Here is a 25,597-nt window from a genome sequence, read left to right on the forward strand (position 1 = left end):
ATTAGTACGGTTTGTATTTCTCTGTAATGTAGCACAGTGTTAACAATGTTACTGATACTATTCTTTCTCACACCTTCAACTCAAACCACCAACATATATCTGTCCGCAGCGGTTCATTGCTCAGCTTCCATGGCAGTACTCCTGTCTGCTTCTCCAAACTGACATCTGTTGGAGATAATATACTGTCTATGGATAAGTTACTAATACAACCCCTGTTCAAATAATGCAGACTATCCCTATAAATTAGTAAGTATGGCTGCAAACATAAGAGGTGGTAAAACAGAGCTCTGCAGGTGTAGGCTGACCGCAGGTTGGTACCTTTTAAAGGTGGAGGTAGTGTGTTGGATGATGTCAGCCTACCTGGGAGTCCCATAATGCAGCTGGGTGGTGTCAGTATCCAGGCAGCGTCTGTGCTGTGTGCAGACTCACTGCAACAGCACTGACTCCTAGTGGTTTAGCATCATAAGTGCTGATGACACGTCTCCTCCTCCTCCTCCTCTTCCTCCTCCTCTTCTTCTTCTTCTTCTTCTGCTCTCCCTTCCTGTTGACCTGTTTCTGTCTCCTGGATAAACTGCTGTCTGTACCTCATGTGCACATTATGCAGCTCAGTGTGTGTGCATGTGTCAAATGTATACGTCAAACACTCGACCATTTCTCATCCTGAAATGTGTATTCTAAACTTTCTCTGTGAGAAAATTTGTAAATGTTTGAAATGTGACTTCAGCCTTTTAAAGAAGCTGTTAGCGTGACAATGGATATGAAATACAGATAATAAGATCAACTTTAATTGAACCCCATAAAGACGGTCGGTTGTTGCAGCAACACAAAGACAGAAATAAGAAGAGACAAACAGAGACGGTAAAAGAAATAAATACTAAAACTAAAATAAAACCAGAATAAAAAGATTAAAAAATAGAAAACTATCCGAGAACATCGTCACTGTATTGTTATCACTATTTATGTTTTGTTTATATGAGCTAATAGTAAACTAGAAAGGACAGCGGAGGAGACGCAACACACATCTGTGTAACCGGGCAAGACAAAAGCTCCACGGGCTGAGATCAGTGATTTAAAAAAAAAAAAAAAAAGGTGCAGAGTAAAAACACGCTGCATCTTTTTTTGTGCACAGGTGTCTCAAATAAACAGACTGTTTTTACACTGATCTCAGCCTGTGAAGCCCAGTTACATTAATGTCTCTTAGTGGTCGTTTTGTGTCTGTAATTGTTTTGAGTCTCTGTAGTTGCTTTGTGTCATTTAGTGGTTGTTTTGCATCTCATAGTTACGTTGAATCTCTTTGTAGTTGTTTTGTGTCACGAAGTGGTTGTTTTGAGTCTCTTTGTAGTTGCTTTGTGTCTCTTTGTAGTTGCTTTGTGTCTCTTTGTAGTTGCTTTGCATTTGTAGTTGTTTTGCATCTCTTTGTAGTTGCTTTGTGTCTTGTTGTAGTTGTTTGTGTCTCTTTGTAGTTGCTTTGCATTTGTAGTTGCTTTGAGTCTTTTTGTAGTTGTTTTGTGTCTCTTAGTGGTCATATAGAGTCTCTTTGTAGTTGCTTCATGTCTCTTTGTAGTTGCTTTGCGTTTGTAGTTGTTTTGCATCTCTTTGTAGTTGCTTTGTGTCTTGTTGTAGTTGTTTGTGTCTCTTTGTAGTTGCTTTGCGTTTGTAGTTGCTTTGAGTCTTTTTGTAGTTGTTTTGTGGCTCTTAGTGGTCATATAGAGTCTCTTTGTAGTTGCTTCATGTCTCTGTAGTTGTTTTGTGTCACAAAGTGGTTGTTTTGAGTCTCTTTGTTGTTGCTTTGAGTCTTGTTGTAGTTGTTTGTGTCTCTTTGTAGTTGCTTTGCGTTTGTAGTTGTTTTGCATCTCTTTGTAGTTGCTATGAGTCTTGTTGTAGTTGTTTGCATCTCTTTGTAGTTGCTTTGTGTCTTGTTGTAGTTGTTTGTGTCTCTTTGTAGTTGCTTTGCATCTTGTAGTTGTTTTGAGTCTTTTTGTAGTTATATTATATCTTTTAGTGGTTGTTTTCTGTCTCTTTGTAGTTGCTTTTTGTGCATCTTTTTGTGTTTCTCTAGCCCAGCAACATTAGTGTGTGTGTGTGTGTGTGTCTCCTCCACCGCCCTGTGTAGTTTGTTTATTGTACCAATGCACCCTTGTTGCTCCAAGTAGGCTCAGTTTCACAGCAGCCCTGTGACTGATAAGTAACGAGACACTGGAGGGAAAAACGTGTGATGGTCACAGTGCTTTTAAATTAACAGAGAGGGGACTGACTGTTTCCTTTTGTTTTAGAAATTGTGGGACATTATGAGACCCATAAAATAACTCCACCTTGAGGGATCTGTAACAACTATGTTTGCTTATGTTTTGTTTTTTAACAAAAGCTAAATATCGGTTGACGTATTTTTAACAGATAAAAAACACAAAAGGTTTAAATGTTGACATTTGTATTGGCCTCAATGATCCAGTATCAGTCAGGCTGAACTCTGAACTCCAGCTGTTAGCAGGGAAACACGCTCACAAGTCAGATTTCTAGCAGTGAGTTCAGTTTTTAATGACCCAATGTCGCTCTGTCATCCATTTTAATTGGTAAATATGTCACAAAATTCAAAGTACAACATGTTTTCATTGTATCTGTCCTCTGGATCTATTTTGAATCACTGAGAGGAGTGTTACTATTTATTAGGAGTGTTTTTGATGCAGATGATGAAGGTGTGAAGTCAGTGAGCTTCTTTGAACAGTATTTGATCACAGCGGTAACAAACGCTGCACCTGAACAGAGTAAATGCACAAAATAAATAAACCAGCTCATCTGTCTCTCTCTGCCCCTTCCTCCTCCTCCTCCTCCTCCTCCTCCTCCTCCTCCTCTCTCTCAGCCGTCACCCCTCCTCTCTCCCCATCAGTGGCGTCCCCCCCTCCACGACGCCTCTCTCTTAAGAGGTTTTCTCTGTTCTCTCGTTTCCCAGGTAAACACTCGCACGGGCCGGAGGAGGGAGGAGGGAGGAGGGAGGGGGGGGGGTCTTCTTAAAGCCTCTTCACCATTCTCCTTTTTTTTCATCATCGTCAGAGTCCTGATCCAGCAAGTGCAGACCCCATGATAGACACAGCAGAGTGTACAGACCAGCTTAATCAGCTTTTGCCCCTTTGAGTGACCTCTGACCTCCTTCAGACTGACAACAGGAGCTATTAAAACAGATGGTGTTTCTCACAGTCAAGGATCCTTCCTTGGCCCCTCAGCAGGACAGTGTGCCACGCTGCGCCATAAAAATGACCCAAGGAAGGTGACAGAGAGCTCAAGGTGTCAACCTGGCCTCCAAATTCCCCAGATCCCAATCTGATCGAGCATTCGTGTGACGTGCTGGTACCCCACCTCGCAACCAACAGGACTCAAAGGATCTGCTGCCAACGCCCCGGTGACAGACAGCACAGACACCTCCAGAGGTCCTGTGTCCAAGCCTCAACAGGTCAGAGCCAAGTCTGATCTAAGGAAGCCCCACTGTGGATCTGGGTACCTCTTGGGTACCAGCACGTCTTACCTTTGACCCCATGGTCACATTGGTCACCGACGTGAAGGACTCTAGCCATCTTTGCAGCCCGAGGATGAGGTGGCAGCCTACATGGAGTTCAAGACACCCAAGGAGGATCCTTTGGAGGTTTGATGGTGGTGGAAGGAGCATGCTAACATGTTTCCTAACCTGGCAGTGATTGAATGTTTTCACCATCCAGTCAAAGAGACGTCCAATTCAAGAACGGAGAACCAGCTTCATGTGAGGGACTGGAGCCTGGGGGGGGGGGGGTGATCACAGGGGCAGATTTATCTGGTGACCCTTTGGAGGGGTTTCAGTTTGATACAAGGAGGCCCCACTGTGGGTTGGACTTGACTCGTGGGTTCTAGCACATCCCGCAAATGCTCGATCAGATTGGGATGTGGGGAATTTTGTTGTGCTGCACGGTGCATTGTCCTGCTGGGGGGCCACTGCCATTGGGGAGTGCCATTGTCAATAGGAAGTGTACTTGGTCTGCAATGATGTTTGGGTGCGTGGAGCACGTCAAATGACATCCATATGACAGCCAGGGCCAAAGGTTTCCCACCAGAAAGTTGTTCTGTGACGAGATGATCAGTTTAATTCTCTTCACCAGACTGTGGTTTCAGTGTTTCGGCTGATTGGTGTATTTTTTTATAAATTAAAATGTCTAAATGTCAGGTTTAAGATGTACACATGAATGTGTCATATGTCGGCTGGACTTTAAAAAGACAGAAAATACAAACATCCGACAAACTGAAGCAGTAGTCTGTTGCCATTTTTTGGTTAAGAGATGAATCGATTATCAAATCTGTTGAGGATCAATCCTCCGCAGATCAAATGACCAATCATTTCAGCTCCAGAAACAAAGTTCAGGTTCAGAAATCAATAAAGTATTTCACAGCTTTTGATTAAATAAGTGAGGAAATAAAAGAGACAGGAAAATATTATTAAGATGAACATAACACCACCGTAAGAGGAGATGTAACACCTTTAATATCAGGTCAGGTTGAAGGACGGAGCTGTGACACCGTCAGAGTCAAGTTAGGATCGGATCACAGCGGATCATTAACCCTCAGATTATCACAGTGTGAGCAGAGTTAGACAAACTTGCTGGATGGGCTCGAGGCGCGGCGTCCTCTATTTTCTAACCCTGTCACCAACTCCTCCCCTTTAACCACTGATCTGTGGTCAGATATGATTCATCACAATCCCTCGGCTGATCTGACCGTAGACCTCTGGTTAAAGGAATAGTTCGACATTTTGGGAAAAACGCTCATTTGCTTTCTCACCGAGAGTTAGATGAGAAGATGGATACGATCACAGATATGGAAACAAGAGACTGTGTCTCAGTTCAGGGGCTGCAGCCTTCGAAGGCTGCATTTTGAGACTGACTGCGTCACATAGACGCGACCAAGGCTGTCCCATTTCGAAGGCTCTTTCAAATGCAGCAAAGAAATGCGTCCGTCTTTCCCAGAATTTGGAGGATGCAGCGGATGAATTCTTCATGGCCCAGTCTATCCCAAGATGCATTGCCCGACAGTGACGATTTTAAGTTAAGGTGAGACACTGCAGGTGAATAGGGTAAAATTTTAAAATAATAGATATCATCATGAAACTTCCTGAGTTGATTATTTAGAATAGTATGAAAAAAAAATGTATTACAAGTTTTTAAAGATAGGAAGCTAAATCTGAACATCTGATAAAGCCAAGTGCAAAATTCTTTTTTCATTTTGTTAACATATAAGATTAAAAAATTACAGAGGGATTTAAGCATGTATTTTATTACCTAGAAAATCAAAATATACTGTCCATAGCCTTAAAATAATTGATTTTCGCCATATTTTGGGAATAAAATGTCACATAAATCAGGCTAGGAATGATTTATTAACAAATCCCTCTGTAAATATCTTCAGAATATAGCTAGGTGTATAACTGGAAAGTTTGGTGTACGTAGGTGCTACAGAAGCTGAGATGTTCGACTTGGAGTGTGACAAAAAACTCATTTTGAGAAAACGGCATTCAAAGATTTACATAGGGGAATTTGATAAATTTCTATTGAAAACAATTGCTCTCAAACAGAATAAATGTTCAGGCCCTTAGTAATAATAATATAGTATATTTCAAGCTCATGAAAACTGATCATTTAATAACATGACAGGCACATAAGGCCTACAACTGTAGTAACCCAACTAATAAACATGTTGGGCTACACTGCACAATGCTAACTGTTTGGTAAATTCGGGAGAAACTTACAGCCCCGAGCAGACATAATGTAATAAAATAAACATCTAAATGTATCATTTGAATGTTTACTTTGTAGCAGTTTGAAAGAAAACATATTCAAGGAGTAAACTATCCCAAAATCTCAAAATTGTCCACTGCATCAAGTGCAGTTGTTAGCTAACGGTTAACTGTTGTTAACATTACGTTAGCTAAAAGCACATAGTTTAAACAATCTGAATTTAATAAGTTTACCTGAAAACGGTCCATCAGCCTGAAACATATCAAACAGTGGTGTCTCCGGCGATGAATCATCTCCTCATGTATTAAATGAAATGTAATATGTATGTATAACAATCTGTGGGTCCATGATTTAGGGCTAACTCACTTACTAGCTTACTCCGTCTTTCATCAAGCGCAGCAAGTTGCGAGGTAACAGGAACGCTACCGGATAGGGTTGAGAACAACTGGTGATGCAACCAGGAAATCCTCCACAGACCAGACCGTCCCATTTCGGAGACCCTTTGGTTCGGCTGACGCGGTATTCAACAGATGTGGCTGATGTCGATTGCGAAGGCCGCGTCGTTCAAAGGCTGCAGCCCCTGAACTGAGACACAGCTAGAGATGCCTCATTGGTCGATCGATCATATGTCACTGATGCCGCCATATTAGAGAGAGCAAGGTCTGCCTGTAAACAAAGACAAGTAAACAGGGGAGCCTCGGCTTTAATGGATAAAAAGCACTATATTTCAGAGTCATTTTTATATTCAAGGGTTTATGATCCAGGTGTATTCATACGTGCGAACGATTCGCATCATACACACTTGAAATGGCTGAATTAATGGATGAACTTCCGCCGGTACGTCTTGGCGTCATACGTCCCTGGAGTATCTCAGTGCTGAGTGGCTATAGCGGCGCAAATCGGTCGCTGAAGTTCAGATTTTCAACTATTATTTTGTCCAGAAAAAACACAGCTCCCCGGATTAGTCACATTTGTTTACAGGCAATTCTTGTACTTATTCTTGTGCAGTCTGGCGGCAAAGTTGACGCATTGCTTCAACGGGCTGACACGGTCAATGTGGCGTCTACGCGTATATGGATATCACTCTTGTGTTTGTCCTTTAAATATGAAACTACAGCATAGCAGCCAGTTAGCTTAGCTTAGCGTAAAGACTGAAACAGCTAGCCCAAAGGAAACTGGGTTATATGTTGTCTGTGTAAACAAAAATCAACAAAACAACATATAACTTGAGTTAGTGAGCTCTGGCGGTGCTTTACCTTCTGACAGAACCATGCTAGCTGTTCCCGTCAGTTCTCAGTCTTAATGCTAAGCTAAGCTAATGAGCTGTAGCTCCAAACTTTGGTACCTCCCAAAATGTTGAACTATTCCTTTAAGCACAAATGTTCTCCCGTATCTGTAACTTCTCTACACGACACTGAACTCCAGCTCTCTGATCATCACTGACACTGTCTCCAAGACTACGAGGATGCTTTCCTGCCCCTGACGTCACCCTCCATGACATCACTAAAAGCAGCCAATGAGAGAGCTCCCTCCTCTGAGCTCAGACTGTCCTGTTTTAACCACGAGATGTTCAAATGTCACCTCATCGCATGTGGCATGTTTGTCGCATTCTTTCCATAACAGTCTTATCTCTTCCATCGATCCGTCACGTGTGATGATGTCGACATTAACGTGTATTTGTGTGATGTGTTGCAGTGTGTTCACATTCGTCTCGTTCTCATGTTGTTTTTTTCCTGGTGTGTTTTCTGCTTTGGTTCAGTATGAGTGTGTATGAGTGTGTATGAGTGTGTGTGTGTGTGGTTGCCTCCTAACCCTCCCACTCACTCTCTTCTCTGTTAATCCCCAGAGTTTCGTTCTCCGTCACACGGGGGCAACCTAAACCGCTCAGCGTCTCTGAGTTGCACTGAGCGCGCTCCAGAGAGTGGCTCCGTCAGCGGGAGCATTAATCAGATCCCAGGAACCCCCTTCCAGTACGTACCAGACTTCTGCGTACGAGCTCTCACAGACCTGCAGTTTGTCAAGGTGAGTATCAGTCAGACTCTGCAGCAGTACTCAGATCCTCACAGTCCTGCATAAGTAAAAGTATGATCAGCAAAGCCCCACTTTCAGTCTTCAGTTCCACAAACATCATAATTTATCAGATGTTTGTCTCGCAATGCAACAAGTATGGAGGAATCTCTGTATGGCCACACTGTACCATCGTTATGGTGACATCATCATTACCATGGGCAACATATCTTGACAGTATCGTATTATGACTCTGTGATTCCCGCCCCGACTCCCCTCGTCTCACTGATGTTTTGTCCTCCTCAGATAACTCGTTCTCAGTACCAAAACGGCGTCCTGGCGTCCAGGCTGGACAGCACGCCACAGTCTCCAGAGGGCAGTCACACTCGCCTGGACACATCTGCCTCTTTGCCTCCTGTGACGCCACCAGGGACCCGCTTCCCACTGCCGCTGGCCACACCTCCTGCAAAGCGCCCGCCCTCCAACACTCAGCTGCCGCCACCGAGCAGCCGTGGAGCTCTGCCCCAAACCACCACCTCCTCCTCCGGCCGCAGACCGAGCCAGTGTCTGCCTCAAGGAACCCCGCCTCCGAGCAACCACACCCCCCTCTCCCAAACCCCTCCGTCCTCCCTGAGCTCAGCGCCGTGCACCTTTAACCTCCACCCGACTCTGCCCTCCTCCAAGCTCCAGCAGTCGCCGCCCTCTGCTGGCTCGGAGAACGGGCCGGGAGAGACCACCACTCTGCTCAGTGAGCAGCAGAACTGTGTGGGCCCCCGCAGGCCCAGCAACAGCCAGGCACACCCCCACCCACAGGTCCACACCATCACTCACGCACACACTGAAAGCACCATCTAACTTAAAAAGTCCCCGTGGGGAAACTAAACTACCTGTGCACTCACTCACACACACTGGCACTACTTCCTGTTTCCTGTTTGCTTGTTGTCTCCTGAACTTTTCTGTAGACGTCTGAGGCGAGCTGAGGATCAGCTCCTCAGATGCTCCTGTATCCCGTCCTGCATGTCCCCCTCCCAACACTGACACACATCAGAATAGACTACAAAGATGGTGGAGGGAACACTAGTGAGTATGACTGGAGATACAGACGGGGCTGTGTATGTGTGTGTATGTGTGTGTGTGTGTGTGTGTGTGTGTGTGTGTGTGTGTGTGTGTGTGTTTTTAAAGGGTCAGTTCACCTGAATTACAGAAAGACATATTTCACCTGCAGTGGTATCAAACTGCAGATGGGTTTAGTTTTATTTGTCCAGGTTTTGAGATGTCTGCCTTCACCTGGGTGAAAAATTAACTGAGCAGAAACACTTTGACACTTCCTGTGGATCATCTACTGACCAACTGTGAGCTGTTTTTATTGGAACCACTCCGTACAGAGAAAATCATCTGTGTGAAAACCGTTCAGAGACATCAGAGTGTGTATGTCCATGTTATTTGTTTTGACCTGTGAACTTATTTGCTCAAAATTCTCATCATAAAATCAGGAAGTTTAGGTTTTAGTTTTTCCCCTGCTGTGACAGCGCCGCCTACATTAGAGTCCTAATTTGGTTCGTGCAGGTCCAGTGTGGGTGGGGGCACTAAAAGCAGTCTTTATATCTCCTAAAGGTCCCGTGTGAAGGATTTAGGAGGACATGTTGGCAGGAATTTAATATAACATAGTAAGCATGTTTTCTTTAGTGTATAATCATCTAAAAATAAGAATAGTTCTGTTTTTGTTACCTTAAAATGTTGATCTCTACACAGAGAGCAGGTCCTTGTCTACGGAGACCGCCATGTTGCACTGCCATGTTTCTACAGTAGCCCGGAATGGACACACCAAACTCTGGGCCGTACACATGCTGCATGTTTAAGCGCCTGCGTGCTACTCTTGTGCCGACGTTAAAGAGCATGCAGGCAGGTTGCGTCCGATGTTCTGTGTCCGTGTGTCAGATGTAAAGCTCTGGGCAGCCCTCAGCTTCTTCTCCATATTTATCACCGACTGATAGTGAATGAATCTATTGGCTGTGATTGGTTGTTCCTCGGCACATGACATGCACGGTGTGCTGCTGCATTCCAGAAGTTAATCTCAGGGCGCAGCCGTCATGCCTTGAAGAAGAGTCGCTTGTAAACGCTAGCATGTCACAACGGCATGTGAGCGCACCTGCAGCATGTCTACATTGCAAACAATGGATTTGAGGGTGAAAAAACTCAGCATGTGTACAGCCTTTTAAGGACGCATGGAAGTCTGAGGGCAGTGATGGTCACAACTTTTGATATGAACGTATCTATTTTTGTAGGTAAAAGGCATAAAGAGTTTCTGACTTGTAAATAAAGTCAGAGTCAGCGTCTGAGTTGTTTATCTGGCTGGGAAAGCTCTGATAGAAACGACTTGGTGCTTGCAAATATGGAAGCAGTTAAAACAAATATAGATGCCTCAAATCAGACACAGACCGTTGTCAATAATCATCATAATGAACTTAATATGTTAAGTGCTTTCTAGGTGCAAAACACCAAAGTCGTTTAGTGTAATTAAACCCAACTTTAACAGATGTGCTGTTTGCACAAATATGTCCAAAAACGTTTTTTGATAAATGGAAAAATCTGCTGCTCTATCATTTTATTACCTGACACAAAAAATCAGGAGAGAATTAAAAGTTACTCAAACAAAACTTAACCTATGTGCTTAGATTTCAGAGTCAGACATCTCAAAACCTCGACACATTGTGATTTATGTGAACTGAGCCTTTAAGTCATCTCTGTACGACATTAACAAGAACCTGGCGTTTCCAGATCAGAGCTGGAGTCAGTTTAGTTGTTTTATTTTTGCAAAGAGAGAAACTTCCAGAAACTCTAAAGTTACCAGTGAAGATTTTATTTTCCATAATTCAGACTTCAGTCGTGTACTGGCGGTTTGTTTGAGTGTGTTTTTGGAGCAGAGGTTTTTTTTTTATTAACGTGAAGGAACGAGTTCCTCTGTGCTGAAGTGTCAGTGAGTCGGTTCATCTACCAGCAAACGGACCAGAGTCACTGTTCTGAGTCAAAGTTCAACAACCACACTGGTGATTCTGCATGTTTTCACCCCTTTAATACAAACTGGGAGAACGTTACATCGGACTGGTTTTACAAATGATTCTGCAGGTTTCTGGATTTTTGGATTTAAGTCAGTTTCCATTCATTTCTGTTTGGCTTCAAAATGAAATGTGAGTCACAGCTCAGACATGTTTCTGAGGCGTGCAGTGTCTCTTTAATTTAAATCTTAGAATTAAATCAACTGTGGCTCTGATTGGTTCAGACTCCTGCCAACACATACCTGCTGACCAATCAGAGCCCTCAGTGCTGCTCTGTGGGTAGGGCTTTAATTTCAATTTTTAGACAGTAACGACACAGCTGAAAAGAGGTCTTTAAATTAAAGCAGGAAAAAATGCAAACTATAAATGTAAAAGCTGGTTAAAGATAAATTGAAGGATGTAATATAATAATAAAAATAAGCAAGTAGAATAAAAATTACACTTAAAAAATATTTTTAAAATTGTGATTCTGTTTGAAAAAGTATTATTTCACTGTTTCAACACAAAATAAAGAAAAACAAAATTTTAAATTGGCAACATTAATCATCTTTTTTTATTATTATTATTTAGTCTATTAATTCACAATTTGTATGCACATTTGATTAATGAAGAAATCATTTTACATGTTTGAATTTATTACCTGAAAATATTTAAAGCCTGCTCATTGATTTCTGCACACTACAGAAATGAAATGACGCTGACTGCTATCTAAAAAGTTGAAATATAAACAAGACTCATACAATAAAAAATATAAATTGCACATGATTTGTAGTTCAGAGGTTAAACCCGCAGAAACACTGGTGTGGTCCTTTAAATGAATATTTCTAGAGATGTGACAGTGGGCGTCTTCCTGGTCTACCTCTTGACCGAGGCAATATGTTTTAAATTATTTAATTTCCAAGAGTGATGTTAAAATATTTATTTCATGTAATATTAATTTATATAAGTACATATATATATTTGACATTCCATTTGTTGTTTTATATTTTAGAGATTTTATTTATTTTTTGCTTTCTCTGGTTCTTGAATGCCGTTAAAGTCGAAGAGAAAGCTGCGTATTTCAGACACTGTTTCTTCCACTGAATCTTCCTCACTGTGAACAGAACACGGAGCGACGCCGGCTCCTTCTCAGAGCTTCACCACGTCACGACACGAAGAGATGACCAAACTGGATCTTTAGTTGTTGCTACACTGTGCGTTCACTGACGTGAAGCGATGGACTGATGTCACAACTGGGCTTTTTATTTATTTCCACTGAGTTACTGTGCATCAGAGCACGCAGGTGTGGCTTCATGAAGATCAAATAAGCAGAGTGACGAGTGTTTTAATGTGTGTTTAAAGCAAATACCATCTGCTGTCTGAGTTTAATATTCTCTGTGCACTCTTATTACAGAGGATGAGTCTGTAAAGAACCTGACCAAACTGTCTCTCAGAGGCTCTGGACTGTTTTGGTTTTAAGCAGGGCCGTAGCCAGGATTTTAGAGATACTGAGGTCATGTGCTTATGCCCCGCCCCCACACACATTCTCATTGACTGATGAATTGGAGCTGGTTATTTATATTATTGTGGCGTATTGATTATGAATACAGTCCATCTGATGCTGTCAGCGTTACAGATCAGAAGTACAGAGAGTTGTTGACTAGAGATGATACACCGTCTCATGGTGGTCACTTCGAACAAATACTGGGTCTAAAGGTACTGGAATCATCCCAGAAACCTTGAGGTTACCAGTATCCCAAAATTCCCTGAAACTAAACACAGAAGTCGTGACCTCAGTATCCTGAGTTGTGGCTGCAGTCCTGATTCTGCCACAAACTGCAAGCTGTTAAGTCTTATTTTTGATCCTTTGGATTCATTACTGGTATCATTTGCTCATGATGTGATTGGTTTTGACATTGCAAACTGTTTCTGAGCCCTGGGCTGAACCCGAGGCTACAGAAAAAAACACTAACACCTATTCTTCCTGTCCGACCTCACTCATGTCTGTTCGTTAAACATGAATCTGCAGCCAGTAGACAGTTAGAAGAAAGCAAATCTTTAACGTGTGTTTCGCCTGTGTATTTGTTAACCATTGAGCTTTGCAGTAAGCGCGGGGTTAAGGATTGACACTTGAATATTGAAAACACTCACAGCACAATAACTTGAGATTTAATGGACCACAAACATTCCACTGCATGTCTTCACACTGGTGATGTTAACCCTGTCAGGGCCAAACGTGGTGTGATAAACCCTCATGTTGCTTCCTGTAACTGGGCAAATGTATGTATGACGTGTGTGTGTGTGTGTGTGTGTGTGTCCCTGTGGCACTTAATGTGAAGAAGTTTTAATTGTGTGTGTGTAAATGAAACATGTTCAACCGGTGTTCGGAGCAGACGGGGAGTTGGAGGACGTTTGGTTGTGTTCCAGAGGAGATAAAGAGATTATAACATGAAGACGACTGTAGCAGCTCGCTCCTCGCGGGCTGAGCTCTGACGTTAAAGCTGCTAGCATGTAATCTACCTATTTTTTTTGTTTTTCATATGTATGCAGTGACACTGAAACATTTTTAAGTGACTGTGAAGATAAATTATTTTGTTGATGATATAGTGGTTTATTTGAAAGGATAAAAAAACGAACAACTGTTGTATAAGCTAGCACTGATTTCAAAAACACGTGAATTAGGTAGTCTGAGGAAGTGAATACTCCAAAGCATTTCTCTTTTGGTGGAATGATTTCCCAAAACTGGATTAATAAACTGCTCCGAGGGCCCCCAGGCAGCCCCGTTGTCACTGTGGTAATTTGGTTTATTTAAACAGTCCCTCCAGGATTTTACAGACTTTTTTCAGGGATTGTTGCGGCATAAATTTCCTGATTTCACAGCAGCTTTTCTAAAAAGCAGGGAATTCACGGGGACTGATTGAATACGTGGAATTTTAATTGTTGGAATCACAACAGCCTGCAGGGTTCCCACGGTCATGGAAAACCTGGAAGTCATGGAATTTCTGTATCACATTTTCTTGGCCTGGAAGTCATAGAGTTGGTAAAGTTGTGCGGGGCACTGCCATGATGGTGAAATTCATGGGAAACTACCATCAGTCAAATCTGTGAAAAAGTTGCAGTGATCGGACAAAATTGCAGAGTCACAGGGAATTCTGGGGACTGATTGAATTAGCATTAATTGTTGCCATCAGGACTACCAGGAAGGATCCCATGGTCATGGAAACCTGGAAAAGTCATGCAATTTCACGATCACATTTTCCAGTGATGTTGTGCGGCGGACTGCTATAATTGTTGAATCTCACAGAAAACTACTGTGATTGGGCAAAGTTGCAAAAAAGTTGCGGTGATCGGAGAAATTGCAAGGTCGCAGGGAATTTTGGTGACTGACTGAATTGGCATTAATTGGCATTAAGGAAAATCACATCTTCCAGTGACAGTGTGCTGGGGACGGCTATGATTGGTCAAATTTGTGAAAAATTTGCAGCGATGAGACAAAATTGTAAAGTCGCAGAGAATTTACAGGGTTTGGTTGAATTAGCGTTAATTGTTGCGATCACAACTGCCGTTCCGCAACGGACACGCATCCAGTGGAAATCCGGCGTCAGCCCTAGAGTGGTCTCCTTTGGTCTGAATCAGGGACTCATGTTGTTCCAAAGTTGTATAATTGCCTAGAGTTGGTTCGTGCTCTCACGGCAGCATTTACAAGAGGACCAGATCAAATGCCTTGTGTGAGAAAGCTGCTCTTGATTGGTCAGAATTTCCATGTGGGAAAAATCCAGGAAGTAAAGCAAACGTTGAAGAAGAGTACACTTGCAAGATAAATGTGACACTTTCTAATGTCACAATGGAGGGACAACTACGCAGGTTGATTTTAGCACTGCTCATCGTGGACTATATTGCTGTCATTGTTCATTTTAGTCAAACCATACAGTTTGAAAACGAGGCGCGGCTCCAACTAGAAAACAATGTTTTGATGCATTGGATGTGCTGAATGTGCATATTAAGGCAGTACAGGAGGAGGTGCACATTAATAATCCTCCAGGACTGTAACATGCTCATGTTTAACCCAAACAATGTATCATGTGACTGCAGTTGCTTCACATCCAGGTCGGAACACCTTCTCACCACAAACCAACCGCACCAGAGTTCCTTTGGAACCGGACTGAGACCACCTCTTCAAGAAGGTCTCAGTCCGGTTGTTTTGGTGTGTTCACACCTGAGTGTGATTGCTGTGTTCACACCTGCCCAAATGAACCACACTGAGGGGACAAATGAACTTGAGTTTGATTGAACCGAACCAAACAGGGCAGGTGTGAAAGCAGCCTTAGTCTCTGTGGGAACCCTGATCCTGGAGGGGCTGTTTAAAACTGATCGGGTAAATGCACCACTAAAGCTCAAAATCAAAAGATAAGGATATAAAGGAGATTTATTTTTATATCAAGGTCTTACCTGGCATCTAAATCTAGTTTTCAGACCTTCATTATTTCAGTTTTGTGCTCACGTGTCACAAAATTTATTTGTGCTTCACCAAATGCAGCAAATGGGGGGTTAATGGGGCCCCGGCAGCTCACTGTTACCCCGGGGGTCCCCCCACCAAGGGGAAGATCAGCACTCTGTGAAAACCATTGATTTTATTCAGCAGGACCAGCTGAGGAAAACCTGCTGGTTAAATGGAAATATTGATATAATGGACAGAGCCTTACCCTCTACTGGAAGAAAATTTAGACCTGCCTGCTGGTTCATCTAGGTCTCATGTAGCAATTGGTCTTATACTGGTTTCCAGTGAAGCCACTGGTTGGCTGTGTGATTACCAGTTTGTGTACTGGGAAATGTGCAAACAACTGTTCTACTTATTAATGTTGTATTTATTGTAAACATTGTATTTATTGTTGGGTTTTTTTGTTTTGTTAAAGACACCTGAAGGTGTGGTTCTGTGAAACGGGCTTCCAGCTGTGAGACGCAGCTTTTATTGGGTTCATTCACCCAGAAACACTGTGTTCAGCTCCCTGACTGCTGTCTGTGTGACATTACTGTAAATACTCTGTACATGAAGAGACGGGCATTCGTGTGACGCTGAAAGAGATGTTGAAAATAGATCTATTTATAACGAGAGAGAGTTTTATTTCCATTGTTTTTGCTAGGAAGGCATTAAATAGCAATAAACATTGCACAGAGTTGACCTCAATAATTTACTCCTCATATCTCCTGTAGCGTTCTTCCATCTTTTGTTCCTTAGATGACTAAAGCTTTGTTTCTCTCAGCCAAAATCCTCTCCCGTCCTCCCCCCTTTCCTGTCATCCTTCACCATCCTGTATCTCCCTTTGTTTCTCCTCTCCTCCCACGCCTCCAGCTCACTTTCCCTCATCTATTTTTCACCCTGCCCTTATCTCGACTCCTCTCCCGCCGCTCAGAAGTATTGAAATTCCTGCGGCTTTGACTGCCGGTCCAATCTGCTAAGCCGTTTTTATTGTTCAGACCTTTTTTTCTATCATGGGACTGGAGCGGGGGAGCGGAGCTTATCAGCAACTCCTGGAGTGTTGTTTTTAGCCCTGCAGCGGTGTGATGATTAGACCTGTACGAAGGTTAAATATTTTCTGGTTGCAGGGTTCTCAGGCCTGTAAAGTTTTCCACGCTGTGTATCATTCACAAGTGGGTTGTTTGAGTAGTTTGTGGAGCGATGCAGAGACGAAGGTGAGGAGGGCGAAGAGCTCCTCGACGTACTGTTATCATCCTTTCATTAAGGTCACTCTGCACACACAGATCAGGCTGCATTCAAGTTTTTCAGAGTTGCTGTGCAGATTCGAGATGTTTCAAACATCTGAAATACAAAAAGATTCATCAGTAAGCATTGCAGCAACACTTAAAACCTTCATAACCTTCTCCCTTTTCATTTCACCGAGGTAGATTCCTGTTTGAATATCCAGAATCGGACTTGGTTGTGACTTTTCTTTCATTGCGATGGTTGAACAAAGGTGGAGGAGCACTTCCAAACATGGAGCGTGTACCTTTAAAGCAATGTGTACATACTGTTTTCTAAGTACTGTAAGGCATTTGAAGAAATCTATGAGGTTAATAAACCTGAGATATATTTCTCTACAGAAAATCTGCCTCTGTTTGATTTCACTGCTGGAATGAAGTTTTCTTTTGCCTGTTTCAGATGTGAGCGATGTTTACAGGACGTGTGGGTGGATCCTCAAATTCTGTTATCAGAAGGAAGCTGGTTATTATATTCCTGTCATTACCGACCCTGCACTTCTTCTCACACACACACTGCACAGATGGAAACCTATATTATTATTATTACTGCAGATACACAACAGGGAATATGTTTTTTCCTTTTATGACTTACGACAAATTAAAAACTTTATTGTGTTAAAGGTCCAGTGTGCAGGATTCAGGGGGATATATCAGCAGAATTTGAATGTAATGCATTAAGTCTGTTTTCTTTAGTGTATAATCACCTGAAAATAAGAATTGTGTTTTTGTTACCTCAGAATGAGACGTTTATATCTACACAGGGAGCAGGTCCTCATCCGCAGAGATCACCATGGTCACCATGTTTCTACAGTAGCCCAGAACGGACAAACCAAACACTGGCTATAGATGGGGACATTTGCGTTTTTGTGTCAGCCACTGTAGTTAACAGAACCTCTGCAACAAGTGCTTTGAAAAAAGAAAATAAAACCGCAGATTTTTCATGCCTCTGTGCTGGCGACAGCTGTGGCAAGAGAAGTTATATTTTGGGGTTTTTTGTCTGTCCGTCCATTTCATTCTAGTGAACATGATTTCTCGAGTGCCCTTTGGGAATTTCTTCAAATTTGGCACAAACGTCCACTTGGACTGAATGATTGGATTTGGTGGTCAAAGGTCTCACTGTGATCTTGTGTCCATTTCATTTTCGAAAAAAACACTATCTCAAGAACAGCTTGAGGGAATTTCTTTAAATTTGGCACAAACGTCCACTTGGACTCAACAATGAACTGATGAGATTTTGGTGGTCAAAGATTACTGCGACCTTGTGTTCATCTAATTTTCCAGAACACAATATCTCAAGAACAGCTTGAGGGAATTTCTTTAAATTTGGCACAAACGTCCACTTGGATTCAACAATGAACTGATGAGATTTTGGTGGTCAAAGATTACTGCGACCGTGTCCATCTCATTTTCGTGATCACAACATTTCAAGAATAGCTTGAGGGAATTTTTTTTTTTTTTTTTTTAAATTTGGCACAAATGTCTACTTGGACTCACTGATTGGAATTTGGTAGTCAAAGGTCACTGTGACCTTGTGTCCGTCTAATTTTTGTGAACATAATATCTCAAGAACACCTTGGGTGAATTTCTTCACATTTGGCACAAACATTCACTTGGACTGAAGAATAAACTGATCATAATTTTGTGGTCAAAGGTCAGTGTGTCACAACTCAAGAATTCTTACACTAATTATGACAAAACTTCACACAAATGTCTAACAGGATAAAATAATGAAGTGATGACCTTTATATCCAAAAGGTCAAAGGTCAGCTCACTGTGACATCATAATGTTCTGCATAAAACACTTTTCTGGCCATTACTCAACGTCCTATATCAAATGTAAATGTGCCATTCACGGGGCCAAACAGCATCGTCTCGTCTGCCTTCATCATGTGACAGAGCCACTGTGGCACCACCGAACGAGATTAATCAGCATTCATTTTTTTAACACGATTAATTAATCAAACTTAACGCATTACTTTGACAGCCCTCATTTTGGCACATTGTCACCATTACACTTCACACTTATTGTCTGCAGTGCACACACAAGTGCAGAAGATATTAATTATATTAATAATTATATACAGTGCACAAGATGTTGACTATATCGTTATGTTCATGATATTTACACACACACATTCACTGCCCTCCTGTTTACATTGTAGGTCATTCACTTTACATTTACTGTAGGCGACACCTGTGTGGCACAAATATATATTTAAGCAATATCACACTCGAGCTCGTGATGTTGTACTGTGATATCGTCACGGCTGTGATTCTGCGGCCTCGTGCCTACGACCGAATCACAGCCGTGACGATATCACAGTACAACATCACGAGCTCGAGTGTGATATTGCTTTTATACAACAGTTCAACAGTTAAATAAGCAAGGCTGATTAAGAAATGTTGAAAAATGAGGACAAAATAGATAATTTAAGCATTTTATTTGTCTTCCGCCAACAAAAATAGTTCCCTCAGGACTCCGCTGTCACCGTTGCTATGTAACGCAGACATGGTGCGCCAGGCACTTACTCTTTATACACATTTATCTGCACGTTTCCATTAATTGTGCAGCCGGTGAAATAAGTCTCTGGTGACTGCATGGTGGACTGTCGCTTCACAGGCACAGCCGACTCTGCCTTCTGATCTGACAGTATGTTGCTTTTCTCCAAGTCATTGAGCTCCGCTGATGAAACACTGACAAACCTGGATGTGTGCTCAGATGGATTCAGCTTCTCCTCTCCCTCATCTTCCTCTGATGACCATTCATAGTTCAATCCAAAACTTATTTTAGGAAATAAATCCATATTTTTGGCTGTTTGACAGTGGATGAATTAATTAGCCTACAACGCAACTGCTGACCTAACTGACACTAACCGTTGTATAATTTATCATATTATTTTTTAATTTATATTTTTATCCCTATGTTTTAATCATACTAAGCCTCAGACTGTCTTTTTAAATTTTATTTATTTATTTATTTGTTTATTTGAATGGGACAGTGCACATTGATGAACATGTTAAAACATGTAAAGATGCCGGATTGTAGCTTGACGCTAATTTCCATCCGTAGTCCCATTAACATAAAAACAAATTAAGACAGTACAACATTTCACAGTAAGAAAGATTTCCACTGCAGACATAAGGAGCACTGCTGAAGGAGCCTGAGTTGAGATTTTCATTGTCAATGACTGATTCACTGAGTTTATTTAAGAAGGGACACTGTAAAGTAATAAATACACATGGTATAAAAGATGCCAGAATTAGCCAAAAGGCTTTTATCTGTATTGGCCAAGCTGTTACACCAGGCACCTTAAATACAACAAAGACTTATTAAACACATCAACAGGAAGTGACTGCACATGCAGGCAGTGCTCCCTCAGCTGCTGTGCAATGATTAAATGAGCATGAATTCAGTGAATGTGTGTGATGGAGGCCCTCAGTGATGAATGACTTGTTTATATAAAATCTAACAAAGATGGGCGGGGCTCTTCTTGTTTTCTCATCTTCTATTGGCTGTGAACAAACACCGACTCTAATTGGCTGGCGTTAACAGGAGGCGGTGCAGTTAGACACAAACACATTCAGACTCAGGCCCCAAAATGAACAGTTACGCCTGTGCGTGCTGTATGTGTGGATCCAAAATGGCGGCCGCGCAGCTCAGTTGCAGTGTTCGTTTTGTTTGGCTGGCTCAGCCCTGGTGGGCGGGGCCGCTGCGGGGCTGAAGTCACATGATCCGCGCAGAGCCAGGCTGACCAATTCCAATATGGTGGCCAGCTTGGCAGGTCTACGGTTCCTGTTGATGATATTGTTGTTCTGCGGGATCAGGTACGGCGCCTGCAGCCAGGAAGCTCCGCTGGTTCTGGGCCTGCGAGTGGAAGATCCGGCGGGTCTGGTGTGCATGAAGGGTCGGATCATCTCGGCGCCAGAAGGAGCCACGTTCCGGATCCGTCTCTTTGGGACTGAGCTGAATGGAAGCTGGCCGTGGGTGGCGTTCGCAGGGGCAGCTGGCGGGGCGGCCGGGGCGGTCGGGGATGCGCCTGACCCGTGCGGGCAGGAGCCCAACCGTCACGAGTCCGCCTTCCAGGTGACGGGTGACTTCGCCCCGGATGAGGAGTACAGCGGGCTGATAACGGTGCAGGTCCAGAAGAGGAGCATCGCTACGGGAGCTGGCAGCGGACAGACCTTGCACCACCTGTGCGTGCTGAGCGGAGGGAAGTGGGCATCCGCGGGCCCGGACAGGCTGCGGGTCATCACCGACAAGGGTCTGCCCGCAGACTACATCCCGCCGTGGGGTCTGGCCGTGCTGGTCGTGGTGCTGCTGCTGGTGTGCGGGCTGCTGAGGACAGTGAACCTGAGCCTGCTGTGGCTCGACCCCGTGGAGCTGTACGTCCTCCACAGCTGCGGATCCGAGGAGGAGAAGCGGGCCGCCAAGCGCCTGGAGCCGATCCGGAGGAGGGGGAACTTCCTGGTGAGTGTCTGGAAACAAACTGGGAAAGTTACTCTGATGGGAGAAGGACTTTTACTGAAGTGGGGTAAAGTCTAGGGACACCGATATGCCGATATGTCATTTGGCCGATAACCGATCATCAAGTCTCTTCTGTAGTGGCATTAACATCATTATGCGTGTGACAGCCCACCAGCAGATGGAGACATGAAATAATATACATTTAAATGTACAAAACATTTAGTCATTGTGCAAAACCAGAAAAAGCACATTGGCCGATTCTTATAGTTAATTTTATAGCCGATATCGGCCGTTACCGACGATGTGCCGATATTATCGTGCATCCCTTTATGGTTAGTGGTGACATTTGTGTAGTTTAAATCCTTACAAACCACAACAAACCATTATGAGGTAGCCAAATAGCAACACAGCCATAGCTAGCCAGGCTAGGCTAACTACCATGCCTTGCTAAGTAGCCAGCCGACTGGCCCTTACATTTAAGGCCCGAGTCTGAGGTTGTGGATGTAGCGACGGGGATATATCCTACAGGTGGATAAGGCTTCCTGGGCAACACGGGCAAGGTTGTTTTTTTCTTTCTTTTTTCAACACCGGATCCAATAACACAGCCAAGCTACGCCAACTAGCAGCTAGGCTAAGTTAGCTCCCCATGTAAGTGCCGTATCCAGAATCAGTATCCCAGTCCAAGCGGAGGTTGATGCCAAAGCAAGCTGCTGCAGTTACAGCTGGAATCATCAGCTACGTCGGCACTGTTGCTGTTGGTTAGCACAGTTTGTGCAGTTTGTGGAGCTAGCACTGCCACCACACCTAATGTTGCACACTTTTACATACTGAAAGACTCAAGTTACATTAAAGATGCACAGTTAAGACTCGAACATACTCGAGTGGAACGTACACGGAACGGACTCCGCGGAGGTCCGCGCGGACTCAAAGCGGACGTCCGCAAGCCTTGTGCGCGCAAAGCTCAGATTTTACGGCTGCGCAGACTCCGCTCCGCACACCAGTGACTGCTCGGCATGTATTTTTCACATCGCGGGGATTTTTCACGGACATTTTTACAGGAACTACTTTTTTTTACTACAACGCGGAAGTGCGCTCAACTATGCAAGCCCGAATGACTGCGGACATTCCTCACGGAGTCCGCTCCGCTAATATTACGCCCGAGTATGTTCGGGCCTTTAGTGCTAATGTTAGCGTAGTATTAAAACACAACATCAGAAGAGTGATATTTTATTCCTTCTGAACAAGTTGAATTTATTTTTATTTGTTGTCAGGATCCACCACGTTTGTATATCGTGACCCAATTTCCAGCTGTTGCTAGGTAACCAAATAGCAACACAGCTGTAGCCAGGCTAGGCTAACCACCATTGTTCTCGAAAGTTGCTGGCTCACCGGCCCTTTCTGTTTAAGGCCGGAGTTTGAGGATGTGGACCTGACGATGGCAATATATTCTACGGACAGATAACGCTTGGCAAGGTTTTCTTTTATTGTTGTTGTTTTGTGTTTTTCTACTCGGACCATGTTTTCACTGACATGGATGGAGACTGTCAGAGACACTGGACTGGTGGGCGGAGTCACACAGCCACAGGGTGGTGATTCTAGTTTGAGTTTTTACTGTGTGGGGTGAACTCTAGCTCACCTATAGTTTTCAACATATTCTAAGTTAGAAACTCCATCATCATGACAACTCTACTCGGAAATGTAGCGGTGTAGAAGTGAGATAAAGTATCATAAAATGGAAATACTTCAGTAAAGTACAAGTACCTCAGAACTGTACTTGAGTACATGTACTCAGTGAATCTCCACCACTGGAAAGTCTCATGACAGCAGGCAGAGACTGAGATGAAAAATACTGTTCTTAAAACTCTTAATGTCCCTTCTCTGTCCCCCTCAGACATGTTCCCTGCTGTTCCTCTGTGCTGTTGGACACTCCGTCCTTGGCGTCCTCCTGTACCGGGCGCTGGGCTCCATCATCTCCGCCGTGTTCACCAGCGGCTTCCTCATCTTCTTCCTGGCTGAGCTGGCTCCTCACATCCTGTGCTCCGGTTATGGGTTTCAGCTGGCGCCGGGTCTGACCTGGCTGGCCCAGGTCTGTCTGGTGCTCACCTGTCCCCTGTCCTGCCCTCTGGGGCTGATCCTGGACCTGGCCCTGAGGAGGGACATCAGCACCTGCGGGATAAGGGAGCGGGCCATGGAGATGATCCGCACGAGTGTCAACGACCCCTACAGGTAAGAACACACCTACAGATAACTAGCTGTGTTTGAAAGCACTTTGTTGTCTCACCCACGCTGTGTCCCATCCCAGTGAGTTTGTGAAGGAGGAGTTCAGCCGCGGGATGCTGCGCACTAAGACGGTGGAGGACATCCTGACCCCCCTGAAGGACTGCTTCATGCTGCCCAGCTCCGCCGTGCTGGACTTCTCCACCATGTCTGAGATCATGCAGAGCGGATACACCAGGGTGCCCATCTACGAGGAGGAGAGGTGGGGACAGCAGCACAGCCTGTAACAAAACTTTGTCCTCTTCTGCTTACCGTACACTAGGAGATGTGAAAAGAATAGTAAAGCCTGACACACTCTCGCTTTTATAGACTGTGAGTCTCATTTATGAAATGTCAGGAAATCTGTGAATAGATTTGCCCATAAAAAACCTTGGTATGAAAAACCTACACCGGATTCATGACCACCATACAAGGCCCCGACCAGTTGGTCCAGGAGCTTCTCCTCCATGATGCACGTTTCCAGGCATATTTTAGGATGACTCAGGGGCAGTTTGACAACCTGCTGTCTATCATCAGGCCGTATAGCTCTGGGTATCCAGCAATACTGGAGAAAAAGAGAGAGAGAAATGTATCCGATGCTGAGATTGAAGTTATTTTCTTCTGTTAGTGGTGGTGTGACAGGAACAGGTAAATCATAGGCCTGGAAGGAGGTAAAAGGTGCCGTTAACTCCGTGAACTATTCAACCAAAATGAGCAGGTTAGGGCCACAGAGTCGGTTACCACAGAAATGACCCAGAGTTTAAGTTTCCTCTCTTTCTGAAACAGAAAACCCTCATCTCATGAAATTTCCCTCACGTCAGGATGAACTAACTCACAGTTTTCACTAAACCCGCTCTCTGAAACAGGGCCCTGGTTCTCTCCTACCTGCAGCCATGAGGCAGAAACACACGCAGCAGTTGAATGTTGGAACATTTCCATAATGAAAGAAAGAACCTGTTATTGTGTAAACCTTCTCTGCAGCGCCTCAGATTTCACTCGTCCTGGTAATGTTGGTTTAGTGACCCGTGATAACTCCCAACAAAGGCACACACAGCTTTACTTTCGGTGCCAACGAGCAGCGCACTTCCAGTCAATGTGGTGTTTGTTTTTTGTCCACATGGCAGAACACACGTCCACTCATCACCCTGTGTTTGATTTCCCAGGTCCAACATCATAGAAATCCTGTATGTGAAAGACTTGGCTCTGGTGGATCCGGACGACTGCACCCCCATGACGACCATCACCAAGTTCTACAATCACCCGCTGCACTACGTCTTCAATGACACCAAACTGGACGCCATGCTGGAGGAGTTCAAGAAAGGTGAGGTCACACTCACGTGCAGAATATCATAGCAGTGGCTTGTAATGTGCCACGTACACAGCTTTGGTTTTATATACTCAGATATTTAGATATTTGCTTTTGAGATTTATGTACTCCTGTGAATGGACTTTTGTTTGTGGTGCTCAATGTGCTGAAAAGTTTTTTGCAATGCAGATATTTTTATGCCTCTGTGTTGGTGATATCTGCGGCCGGAGGCAGTATGTTATCAGGTTGTCTGTCCATCTGTCTGTCTGTCTGTCTGTACATACATGTGAACATCAGTCTGTGCATAAGTCCGCCCCATTTGGCACAAACATTCGCTTTGACTCAACGATGAACTGATTAGATTTTGGTGGTCAAACGTCAGAGGTCAAGGTCACTGCAACCTCATATAACATGTTCATACACTGAATTGGTGACACATCTTGGGTGTCCACCTTGAAACTGTGCTGCTTGTATAGATCTGTGCTGCTGAGTTGAGGATGTGTGTGAAGCATCCTTGTTGCATCCATATCTGAAGCATCGTCTACTGTCATGGCTCCATATGAGTCTGGACAGACATGGACATAAACTGCAACTTGATTGGTTGACGGAAGCGCACAACTGTGAGGCCGTTATTCTAGTTTGCAGTGCAAACTCAACAATAACATCTTTAGAGAAGCTTTTTTTTTTAGGTAGTGTAAATTACCCACAAACCTCACTGTGAGTAGATTTTAACAACTTTATTCTGAGAAAATTTAAAAACTGGTGACAACTTAAGACACATTTGTAGCCTTGCTTGTTTAAATATATTCATAGTACAACACAAAGAAAGTTTATATTAACTAGTCCATAGCCATTGGTAGCTTTGTCACCTTCTACCTATGCCAGTCCTCAATGCCTATGTGCAGTTTCACATAGATTGACCACGTCAGTGAGTAGAAAAACGTGGGACAGACAGAATGACTGACTGACAGAATGACACACTGACAGTTTCCGTGATTATGTACAGCATACCATACCATGA

General features: G+C 43.6%; 3 protein-coding genes across 7 annotated transcripts in view; all 3 read left to right on the top strand.

The window, feature by feature from the left end:
• LOC126396008 (metal transporter CNNM4) overlaps positions 1–15,966 on the top strand; it is a 39,924-nt gene extending 23,958 nt beyond the window's left edge. For 2 of the 3 annotated variants that reach the window (XM_050053822.1, XM_050053823.1), the window contains exons 6-8: positions 2,858–2,947; positions 7,597–7,772; positions 8,064–15,966. In XM_050053822.1, coding sequence (XP_049909779.1) covers positions 2,858–2,947; positions 7,597–7,772; positions 8,064–8,612 — 815 coding nt within the window. In that variant the 3' untranslated portion in view covers positions 8,613–15,966. The remainder of the gene's footprint in view (positions 1–2,857; positions 2,948–7,596; positions 7,773–8,063) is intronic. The other variant, XM_050053824.1, reaches the window with a different exon arrangement.
• Positions 1–25,597, top strand: part of sec14l7 (SEC14-like lipid binding 7) — a 74,906-nt gene that overhangs the window by 44,484 nt on the left and 4,825 nt on the right. The gene's annotated exons all lie outside the window — the stretch shown is intronic.
• The window catches only part of LOC126396010 (metal transporter CNNM3), a 24,323-nt gene continuing 18,656 nt past the window's right edge, over positions 19,931–25,597 (top strand). For 2 of the 3 annotated variants that reach the window (XM_050053827.1, XM_050053828.1), the window contains exons 1-4: positions 19,931–21,017; positions 22,906–23,240; positions 23,317–23,493; positions 24,434–24,591. In XM_050053827.1, coding sequence (XP_049909784.1) covers positions 20,313–21,017; positions 22,906–23,240; positions 23,317–23,493; positions 24,434–24,591 — 1,375 coding nt within the window. In that variant the 5' untranslated portion in view covers positions 19,931–20,312. The remainder of the gene's footprint in view (positions 21,018–22,905; positions 23,241–23,316; positions 23,494–24,433; positions 24,592–25,597) is intronic. The other variant, XM_050053826.1, reaches the window with a different exon arrangement.

The sequence above is a fragment of the Epinephelus moara genome, chromosome 9 (assembly GCF_006386435.1).
Source record: "Epinephelus moara isolate mb chromosome 9, YSFRI_EMoa_1.0, whole genome shotgun sequence".
Classification (NCBI taxonomy): domain Eukaryota; kingdom Metazoa; phylum Chordata; class Actinopteri; order Perciformes; family Serranidae; genus Epinephelus; species Epinephelus moara.